The sequence below is a fragment of the Coffea arabica genome, chromosome 5e (genome assembly GCF_036785885.1).
Source record: "Coffea arabica cultivar ET-39 chromosome 5e, Coffea Arabica ET-39 HiFi, whole genome shotgun sequence".
NCBI lineage: Eukaryota > Viridiplantae > Streptophyta > Magnoliopsida > Gentianales > Rubiaceae > Coffea > Coffea arabica.
In genome coordinates, this window is record NC_092318.1 from 53,234,349 (window position 1) to 53,246,327 (window position 11,979).

General features: G+C 34.6%; 1 protein-coding gene across 1 annotated transcript; it reads left to right on the forward strand.

Moving 5' to 3' along the window:
• The first annotated feature begins 7,130 nt into the window (after window positions 1-7,130).
• On the forward strand, window positions 7,131-9,963 carry LOC113687727 (indole-3-acetate O-methyltransferase 1). Its single transcript, XM_027205266.2, has 4 exons — window positions 7,131-7,302; window positions 7,703-8,113; window positions 9,072-9,347; window positions 9,462-9,963. Exons 1-4 carry the CDS (start codon window positions 7,192-7,194, stop codon window positions 9,816-9,818), a joined length of 1,155 nt encoding a protein of 384 aa, XP_027061067.1. The 5' UTR covers window positions 7,131-7,191; the 3' UTR covers window positions 9,819-9,963.
• The last annotated feature ends 2,016 nt before the right edge of the window (window positions 9,964-11,979 follow it).

Here is an 11,979-nt window from a genome sequence, read left to right on the forward strand (position 1 = left end):
CTGTATGGTCAATTCGAAACACATTACTTATTGTACTCATTCTCACACTGTATGGTTTGTGAAACTTGAGGGCAAGAAAATTTAATCACTGCAAATGTCCAAAATGGCTTTTGCGCTATATATAGTGTATACCAACGATGACATCTGACATATAGTGAAGATAGAAATCGAATCCATTCAAATTTCTTTCTTATATATAAAAAAAGAAAAATGGTACAATTTTGGTGTAGTATGCCGTCGACACCGGACCATAATCATAGAAGAGGCCTTAACATCTTAATTCTTTAATTACCTACAGTTTTTTTCCCTAATCAAGAATGTAGTATATTGACGAATGAGAAAATGAAGCATACGCTATTGATCCGCGCTGTAATTTATAAAAAAAAATCAACCGACATTCAGCACTGTCCATGGAAAAAGGGGTCTAGACTCTAGAAAAGAAATGCTCTGTTACTACTTACTAAAGCGGGGCTCTTAATCCAACTCTCTCAAATCTTTGATTATCTTAAATTCCGTTAACAGTTAAAAGGAAGAAAGTGAAAATATTTCCTTTGCATGCATGGTCGGGCTGCACAGTAATAACTACCACATGCAAGTCAAAAGCTTTTGTCTTTAAAAACCAAAAACCCAAAAAAAAAAAAAAGGAGTTGATAGTTAATAGGGTAGTTGAAAATTCAGGTCGATCGTTAAAAGATAAAAAAGTTGCTCCCTGAGAGATCCATCCGGTAGAAGAAGAAAATAGTCCGGCCTAGTATCACGTGAATCGGCGACTATCACGGCCGTTTGGACTTTTTGGTGCTGAAAAGAAAAGGAAGGGAGAGAGACGATGATGTTGGACAAAGAGTCCTGGAACAAGATTCCGGGTATTCAGTTCAGACTACCACTACTTCAATTGCCCATCCATACATATATATATATATATTGCTTGCTTCACAAGATTCTTGTATGTATTTATGGTTCTTTGAAAATTCCAAAGCAGCAAATGGGGCCACGAATGCGAAGTGAAATTATAAAATTTGCCTTAATTCTGAAATTGGCAGAATCAAATCTTTTAACACCACTGCCTTCAAGTGTGAATTATAAGACAACGGACAATCTAGCCTCAGATTAAAAAAAGTTAACCTCATTTATGCATCCTTTGTAGCTTTCAGCTCATTTCTTTAAGGTCTTGGGCATCAACAAAAAAGGTTTTGCGACTCATCTTTTCCTTAATGCTTGGGAATTTTCATAGAGTAATCATTACTGGTTCCAAGTGGAGAAAGAGAGTTGATGCGATAGCTTGTACAAAGAACTTATTAGAGGAATGTCCTGAATTTTCCAGCCAGCCAGCCAGCCTAGCTATTAGAGGAACCACTTTAAATCCCGTTTGTTTTTGTACGAGTTTGAGCGATCGATCATATTCATCAGTAGTGTTTTGGGTCCTCTCCCAATCTCCGCAAAGATCTGCGTTAGATTCTGCCGCAGATTCCAACAGTTCTACGGTATCATCAGTGATGTTAGCTATAGTGTTAATGGTAGTTAACAAGCATCATTAGGCGCACGATGGAGATTGAGATTAGCCTTAATTTCTGGTGTGAATGTTTATCATGAGAATAATCAAAGGAAAATGTGTTGTCCATTGTCAAATTCATTCATTTCTCAATTGATTTCACCAATCTTCACTATTTTAGTCGTCTCATCCATAACTGACGATGGTACCCCATAAATGACATGATTTTTAATGAATGTTCAAAAGTGTTAATTTGACACGCTCAAATTTATCATTTATGCGTGGAATAATCTTGTAAACACTCACATTGTTGTATACGGGACACCCTTGGATGCAGGTTACTTAATTTCAATTTGAATTTGAGCTTTACTTTTTTTTTTCTTTTACACATGTGGCGTGCATCTATAATTTTCAATATTCGGTGTCAGTATATATACAATATTAGCCCTATATATTTAGGGACTTACTTTTATTTTTATCCTCACATTTATTTAGACACTTCTAACTTTTCTTTTAAACGGAAATTGCACAACAGCTACCGGTCCATATGACAAACAGTAACCCCGCTAAAATAATAAGATTTTCAATGAATGTTCAAAGGTACTAATTAGTACACTCAATTTATTTGTTATTGGGAATATTGCAACGAACCGGCAAATATTGTGACAAGAATTTGCTTCAAATCGTGATAGAATATCAATTTCCTTTAGGCTTTATTTGTCCTGTATAGCGTGCAATAACCTTGGACAAATATCATTTAGGATAAGATGAAATTTGTTTGTCTTAAACTCTTACACAAATAAGACAAACCCTTGTGAACTAAGGAGTGCTTTTGAGAGAATATACAGTAATAGGAAAGTGATTTTCTGCAGCAAATCACTCTCTACTTGGCTTCTTTATATAGGAAAGATTGTTTAAGAAACAAAAGAATTCATTAAATACTTGTATGAATAGATTCAAAGTATTGTGTACAAATTCATGCACTTTAATTCATGCATCTCATGATCCTAAGATCAAAACATGAATCTATCTTTTCATTTAGGAATTCCCACATACATGAATATATTCATGAATGAATGTACATTTTAGAAACATTCACAATACTATACATGTATCAAAACATGAATGAATATACATTAATTACGTGCATGTACATCATACAAATTTTGAAAAATTTCCAACATTTGTATATATACAGTCTTATTTTTTTGGATTATCTTTATTTGTCAAAATTTATTTGCTTGAATCATTATCATATTTTCTAATATGCACTCTCTACTTGGCTTCTTTATATAGGAAAGATTGTTTAAGAAACAAAAGAATTCATTAAATACTTTTATGAATAGATTCAAAGTATTGTGTACAAATTCATGCACTTTAATCCATGCATCTCATGATCCTAAGATCAAAACATGAATCTATCTTTTCATTTAGGAATTCCCACATACATGAATATATTCATGAATGAATGTACATTTTAGAAACATTCACAATACTATACATGTATCAAAACATGAATGAATATACATTAATTACATGCATGTACATCATACAAATTTTGAAAAATTTCCAACATTTGTATATATACAGGCTTATTTTTTTGGATTATCTTTATTTGTCAAAATTTATTTGCTTGAATCATTATCATATTTTCTAATATGCACTCTCTACTTGGCTTCTTTATATAGGAAAGATTGTTTAAGAAACAAAAGAATTCATTAAATACTTGTATGAATAGATTCAAAGTATTGTGTACAAATTCATGCACTTTAATTCATGCATCTCATGATCCTAAGATCAAAACATGAATCTATCTTTTCATTTAGGAATTCCCACATATATGAATATATTCATGAATGAATGTACATTTTAGAAACATTCACAATACTATACATGTATCAAAACATGAATGAATATACATTAATTACGTGCATGTACATCATACAAATTTTGAAAAATTTCCAACATTTGTATATATACAGGCTTATTTTTTTGGATTATCTTTATTTGTCAAAATTTATTTGCTTGAATCATTATCATATTTTCTAATATGCACTCTCTACTTGGCTTCTTTATATAGGAAAGATTGTTTAAGAAACAAAAGAATTCATTAAATACTTGTATAAATAGATTCAAAGTATTGTGTACAAATTCATGCACTTTAATCCATGCATCTCATGATCCTAAGATCAAAACATGAATCTAACTTTTCATTTAGGAATTCCCACATACATGAATATATTCATGAATGAATGTACATTTTAGAAACATTCACAATACTATACATGCATCAAAACATGAATGAATATACATTAATTACGTGCATGTACATCATACAAATTTTGAAAAATTTCCAACATTTGTATATATACAGGCTTATTTTTTTGGATTATCTTTATTTGTCAAAATTTATTTGCTTGAATCATTATCATATTTTCTAATATGCACTCTCTACTTGGCTTCTTTATATAGGAAAGATTGTTTAAGAAACAAAAGAATTCATTAAATACTTGTATGAATAGATTCAAAGTATTGTGTACAAATTCATGCATCTCATGATCCTAAGATCAAAACATGAATCTATCCTTTCATTCAAGAATTCCCACGTACATGAATATATTCATGAATGAATGTACATTTTAGAAACATTCACAATACTATACATGTATCAAAACATGAATGAATATACATTAATTACATGCATGTACATCATACAAATTTTGAAAAATTTCCAACATTTGTATATATACAGGCTTATTTTTTTGGATTATCTTTATTTATCAAAATTTATTTGCTTGAATCATTATCATATTTTTTAATAACTTTTTTTATTTCACGCACATCACATTTAAAAAGAAGTGATACAATATTAATTTTTTTTGAAAAATTATTTCAAATATTCTACTATCCAAAGACATTTAGTACTGTCTTTTTAATTTAACTTTACTTTTGAACAGAGATTGTACAACAATTAGATCATCAAATGTACCTTTTGGATGGAAAGTGTGATTTAGAGATCTTATTCGTTGATGAAAAAAAAACATTCTATGTCATCGACTGTGTATCCATTATTTCCCCCACCCTGTTGCCTATTAATTCTCCCCGCCCCCCCCCCCGGGTTTCCACCTGCGGGGTTAAAAAAAATTTATTATATAATTTTATTATAATTAATTTTGAACAAATAATCAAGTACTAAAATATCAACATATCATCAAATTATTATTCATTGCAACTTCACAATTGAAACTCATAAAAATAATTAAACAAAAGTTATTTGAATACAATCTAATATGATAAAACAAATATAACTAAAATAATCAAGTTTTTACTTTTGATACAAATACAATCACTAAATTATTATTGTATTTTTTCAGAAAAACGTGTTATTGTATTAAATGTAGTTAAGAATTTAATATAAATGTATTAATAAATTTAGTATAAATAATTAATAATTTTCATTAATAGACATGTATAATTAGTAGTATAATTGATAATATCATTATATATATAATTATGCACATATATATCTTTTTTATTTTCTAAACGGGTGGCAGGACGGGGAGTGGGGCGGGGGAGTATACCCCCACCCCGTTTCTAAACTGGGGGAAAAAATTGCCCCCCACCTCGCCCCAATAGACCCCGGGCACCCGCACCCGTTTCCATCCCTAATCTTACAAGATATAAAAGTACCAAGCTCAAGTTACTGTAGCAATTGGGATTGGTTGTGGTCCGGTTATTGCAGTAATTTTCATCAATTTGAGAGGCCTTTGGTTACGGTGGTGCCAATAACCATTGTTAGTGGGTGCTCTTAGTGGGGGTTTTTTTTTTTTTTTTTTTGTCGACACAGGAGTGTCCGGGTCAATCCTTACGGGGCCCGACTAATCCCCTGCACCCCGGAAGAGGAGGCCTTAGCGGGGTTTATTGAATCGGGTGAATGTGAAGGCATCTACATTGGAGTGCCATGGGAGGTATAATAAATCCCATGACACAGGTCCATTACATGCATCATTCTGATGATGCATGTAATGGTGGGTCAGACAAATTTTTTTAAGTTGCAATAGACTAATTTTCATCGGTAGTATTCATTTTGTTATTATTTGATTTAAATTATGTAATATTATGTTATGGAGTTCAATTAATTACATAAAGAATTATTAATTAAGTATGGATTATTATGATATATTCGCATTTCAGGTATCACATATTTGTTTAATAATTGCATAATTATTTTTCAAAAAATAACAATATATTATTTTTGAGAGATAGAAAAAGATATATTGTCCAAACTTAGAAATTAATAATATTATTTTTTAGAAAAAAAATTCAAAATGTAAAAAATTTAATGAAAGTTAATAACTTATTTTTTAAAATAACGAAATTATTTTTAAAAAAATTACTTTATTTATTTATAAAATATGAGTTATGCATTATTAAAATAAATGTTTGATTTAATTATGGACTCATGCTATTACACCTTGTGGAGTGTAATCCATTATGAGTGAGAGTATAATAAAAAATGAGAAAGTGAAATACTGACGTAACATGTGAATTACACTCTAAAGAGTATAAACCATTGTAAATGCTCTTAGTGGATGCTGTTGTTGGTGATTGCGTGGCGCTATATTTTATATGGTGCGTTCCGTCATTGTTGAGCTGGCTGCTGGAGATGTGTTCATTCTCATAGTGGACATTGCCTTGTATCCATTTAAAATTTTAGTTGCTTTTGTTGTTTCCTTTTGCTCAGCTTCGTTCCTGCTCAGACTTTGGGTCATTTGTATTCACATGTAAACATACTACAACTGTCACCTATATACATACAAGTGTCATACAAACTAAAAATATTTGGCACTCATGCAAGAATTACAACCAATTTCAATTGACACGTCATGTATCTCAAATCTCCACATATCCAGACAAGCGGCTGGCACTCCATTCAATTCTTTCAATAAACGTTACAATAAAGATTAATAAATAACAAATTTTCCATAATAACTAAGCCCTGCCACACCATTGCATAACACTAAAATTATACATACTAAACACAAACCTGGGCATTGGCGTGGCACCCCAAAACTAGTAAGGTATAAGTAAAAGCACTTATGCCACAAGTATTCCCAGGATTAATAGCACATTTGTGTATCAGTATACGTGGAATGCATAACACTTGTCAAGAGTTGAATGAATCGATTCAGTTGCTTAGACTAGTTCTCTTCTCCGGTCTCCTGCCTCTTTCTATGGTGTCCATACTAAACTAACTACACGAATTCTTGTCTGAAAATTTGAAGTCGGATATTCACCGGAGATGGGATATTCACCGGGATTCCGGCATCAATCTCGGACATGCTTTTATTTACCATTTTTTTTTCATTTTCCAATTTTTTCTCAAATAAAAAAGAAAAAGAACATGCACGTGAGACCCATACTCAACAGTTTACCACCCCATAATTTACTTTCTTAAATTGTATATGATGTTTCGTACTACATTACCAAATTTCAATTTTTTTTTTTTTGGCTGGTTGGGTGGGTGAGGGTGGGGCGACGAGGGGGTTGTACTACAATACCGTAACTTATAGGGCTTGTAGTAGAATAAGAACTTTCTCAACCACCTATATATTCTACTCTTGGAAGCCATTTTCACTCCACATAATTAACTACCAAAGCAATTCTCCTGATTAGATTAGATATCGACGAAAAATTTCTAAATGGCTCCTGCGGAAGACAACGTTGTTGTTCCACACAAGAAGCTTGAGAAGTTGCTGAGCATGAAAGGAGGCAAGGGAGAGGCTAGCTATGTCAATAACTCTCAAGCCCAGGTTCTTCGTTCTCCCAACCTTTTTTTTTATTAGTACTTTGTTGGTATCCTGACATGGTAGTTTGCGGACAACCTGGACTAGTAAAACTCCAAATTTGCACGTTGGATTTAGTACTACTTGAGAGCAAACTTTTGGTCCCTGTCCAAATGCCTTCATTTCATCTTCAGATGTTGATCGATCATCAATCTAACATATGCATTACTATATTGGCAAACATAACTACCACTGAATACATCGTTATTTTGATCCATAACAAAAATTACATGACCGCATAAAATCAGAGAGGGTTTTGTTTTTTTCTTTTCTTTCTACCTTTTTATACATGGCTCTTCTTTAACTTTCAGGGTTTCTTTTTTCTGCCTTTTATATATGGTTCTTCTCCATAAATATACCTTTGCAGGCTCAACATGCTCGGTCCATGCTCCATCTTCTGAAAGACACCCTGGACGTAGTCCAACTAAACAGCCCGGAAACCCCTTTCGCGGTGGCTGATTTGGGATGCTCTTGCGGCAGCAACACTCTCTTCATCGTTGACGTGATCATCAAGCACATGATCAAGCGTTACGAGGCCTTAGGCTACGATGAGCCACCGGAGTTTTCAGCATTTTTCTCTGATCTCCCCTCTAACGACTTCAACACTCTTTTTCAGCTCCTCCCACCCTACGGCGGTAGCATGGAGGAGTGCCTCGCTTCCGACAGCCACCGCTCGTATTTTGCTGCTGGAGTTCCTGGTTCATTTTACCGCCGCCTCTTCCCTGCTAGATCAGTTGATTTCTTTTACTCTGCGTTTTCCCTGCACTGGCTTTCTCAGGTAGTTATTTCTCATATGACCCTTTTTTTTTTTTTTCAAAGTTACAAGAAGAAGAAGAAGCACCTTTTGATGACCTTTACTGTATGTAGACTTTCATGAGTAGGACAACATGATTCATTGTTGATTAAACAGCAAATGAAATATTTTAGGAAAAAGGTTCATATATAATACTGCTGCCTAATTAGACTAACTAATAATAGTTTAAGAAAACTTCGTTTGTTTTATTCTCGAATCCCGATGATGATTTGCAGTTTAATTATGACACTAAACCAGATTGATTGATTATACCAAGTGAAGTAATCACGCATTTGCTTTAGCTTGTTAACGATCAAAACGTACCGTCTGATTTACTTTGAGAAGGTCAAAAAGTAAAAAAGTAGGGTAATAATTATAATGCGCCTTGGCTTTAATCAAACTTCAAAACCGCCTTTCAAAGACTTGCTGAATCCATCTTCGACCCTTTTGATTTCATTATAGTAGAGTAGCATATGGTATCAGTTTATGAAAGCAAATAACTTTCTTTTGGTTTCAACAAAATCCCCTTCAAATTGGGTTCAATTGTAAGTTCCCAAAACACGCCTTCAAATGTTCATATTGTTGACATAAGTAGTAAGTGGAATTATTATCAGGAGTCAGAGGGAAGTTAAATTACTCCTACCCTACTTGATAGGACAGAGAGTCAAATGAAAGATTTGAAAAAATTAGCTAGTGGCTATATAAATTTGGATTTGAGAAAGAAAAAGTTATCATAAGATGACAAATCATGGGCTAATTAGTCATCCGATGACAAATCATGGGGTAATTAGTCATCCTCTTCTTTCGGTTTCGGAAGTGCTAATTACTGCAGCGCTGGCTATTGTGGATTAGTAGCAGGCTAGCAGTAGTGTATGTACTATGTATAGGCCGGGTGGCGCAAGTCATCACAAATAAATATAATAATAATATAAGTGGGGTGCAGGTGCCCGATGGTGTGGTGGACAATAGATCAGCGGCTTACAACAAAGGAAGAATATTCATCCACGGTGCAAATGAGATCACAGCAGACGCCTATAGAAAGCAGTTCCAGACGGATTTAGCCGGTTTCCTCAGGTCAAGATCAGTGGAAATGAAGAGGGGCGGATCAATGTTCTTGGCCTGTTTAGGCAAAACTTCACTCGACCCCACAGACCAAGGTGGGGCAGGGCTTCTTTTTGGGGCTGACTTTCAAGATGCCTGGGATGATCTTGTCCGAGAGGTAATCATAACCACAAATCATCATCATTATTATTAGGATAATTTGTTTGGTTTAGAAAAACATTCATTCATGCCCGAGCAGGGTTTATGGTAATACAATGTATTAATCGAGCAGGGTTTAATCACGAGCGAGAAAAGGGACAAGTTCAACATTCCGGTGTACGCGCCGAGCCTGCAAGACTTCAAGGAGGTAGTGGAAGCCGATGGGTCGTTTGTCATAAACAAGCTGGAAGTATTCAAAGGAGGAAGCCCGCTGGTGGTGAATCACCCAGATGATGCGGCTGAGGTGGGCCGAGCCTTAGCCAACAGCTGCAGGAGCATCAGTGGAGTCCTAGTCGATGCCCACTTAGGCGATCACCTCAGCGAGGAGCTGTTCTCCCGTGTCCAGCGCCGAGCCACAAGCCACGCTAAAGACATACTAGAACACCTCCAATTCTTTCATATAATTGCCTCTCTTTCTTTGGCTATATAGTCTCAAATTGCCACAAAAAGGCAGATACTGGAAGGAGGATCTTGTACTTCCAGTCCATATATTTATATATATATATATTTATGTATGCGTATAGGGACTGTTTGTTTGCACCTGTCAAGTTATAATAATTTTTTCTTTTCTTTTATATATATATATATATATATATATATATATATTGCTGGTTTCGTGTTTCCTTTTTTTTTTTTTGTGGAATTAGTGAATAAGTTTTCTCTTTTCTAAATTTGGAAATACAGTTTAAAAAAAAAATCACTTCATTAAGTAAATAAAGTGATTGAAACTTCCTTCAGGCTTCAACTCAATTATCAACAGGACAGCTGAGCCTCACAATTGTAGTGCCAAGAAAAGCTTCAGAGAATATATTATATTTATTTGTATGTAGAGTACATTGGCATAATCTCCCATATTGAAATATTGCTTGCTTATGCGGATTTGGAGAGAGGAAACAGCCGACATGGTTTTCAGCCCAAAAGGAAAAGCAAAATGAGAAGAAAGCAAAGAGAAAAAAAAAAAAAAAAAAGTTATGAGAGTCAATGAGGTGTGGATCCATCTTATCCAACATTGTGTTAATCAAATCACCTTTAATTAACATCGTAATGGAATCTATTGGATGACTCCTTTTGCCGTGAAACAACAATTATAGCGCTTTTGTGGAAACTTTCCACAGTTGGAATGCCTGTTTAGTCTTTCTTTTTTCTTGTATACGTTCCATCAGTTCTCGAAAATCGAGACTGCCTTTGTCTAACTGGGCTCACGCTGCAGTTAGCTATCGGGAACCGAAAAGGGTTGCAAATTTGCAATTGCAGCATCATACTACAATATGAACACCAAAACGGACGTTGGCGTAAGCGGAGGGGGGTTGCACTTTCTAACTATGAAGTCTCGGGTTTGAAATTTATGAAAATAAAAATAATAACGTTAGCAGAATTTTCCTCGTAAGAAGTTCGATCCGACTCAAGCAGAATTAGTCGCAAATCGTAAAATGGATACGGGTACCTGTGGTGGACAATATAGACGATCTTAAATTGGATTGGAAGTAAATTTTGATGCTTCGGTTAAAACCCTTCCAAATCCCTACGGTTCCAAGTTTCATGTCTGCAACTGTATGCTCCTAGTGCATTCTCTTGGTTTCAAAGTTATAATAACCCCTTATTGTTATAATAATAATGATAATGATAATGATAATAATCATCATCGTCGAAGCAAAGGGAAATCGAATAAATGACATGGTGGATTCAATGGTGTGGGATCTATTAGAACATTGTATTTACCATTTTGAAGGCTTGACTCCACTAGTTCAACCAAACGAAGTGAGATTTTTAAAGACCACCACTTTGTAGCACCACTTTGTAGGAGAAAATATGGGAGAGAATCCCACCAAACAAGCCTAGACTTCAACTAAACCCGATCAAAATCAGCAAAGGACATATGCAGCAGTAGCATTCCCTATCCCTGTCCTGCGTACATGTCCAATCTTTCATGTTGATGATGAATTCAATAACAATCGAGCTTGTTCTGCCAAATCAGCAATCTTTGAATAATCAGCATGTGAAGACTTCTTCATTGATCCATACGATTCCAGGTTCCAACTCAAACCACTTCGATGCCTATATCAGATCAAGCCCCTACTGTAAAGTCATACAAAATTGCTAAAAACACGACATTGCTAAATCCCTGTAAAAGCAGCCATGCACCATCACTCCGAATCTCCAACTCCAGCCATCCTTCTTTCCAAGACCCATCAGCGTTGCTAAATCATTACTGCCATTACACACTTAATTTCAAGGTATATAATCACATAAAGTTAAAAAAGACTTTCCCCCGGGAGAAGAAAAAAAGAAAAAGAGTACGTAAGGTAAGGTTGAGGAAAATTCGGATGCAAGTGTAAGAATAGCGTTACATAATCTCCAAACATTCTCAAATCTGTCACCGTGGGTCATGAGTCCAATATGAATACATGAGCCACTTCTGGTCGTCTAAAACTCACCTTCTTCTTCAACTTCCCACTCTGGGTTCGGCAGAACGAGGAATCTCCGATCTCTCCTCCATCAAGTCTATCAAATTTCATCGAAGATGATCTCTCAAGCACGGAATTCTCTCTAGAATTAGGTAAGCAGCCTTCGTCATTAGCTGTATGATCAAG

Coding starts and splice junctions, on each gene's coding strand:
- LOC113687727 (XM_027205266.2), top strand. CDS start 7,192: ATGGCTCCTGCGGAAGACAACGTTGTTGTTCCACACAAGAAGCTTGAG. Junction 8,114..9,071: donor CCCTGCACTGGCTTTCTCAG/GTAGTTATTTCT, acceptor AGTGGGGTGCAG/GTGCCCGATGGTGTGGTGGA. Junction 9,348..9,461: donor GGGATGATCTTGTCCGAGAG/GTAATCATAACC, acceptor TTAATCGAGCAG/GGTTTAATCACGAGCGAGAA.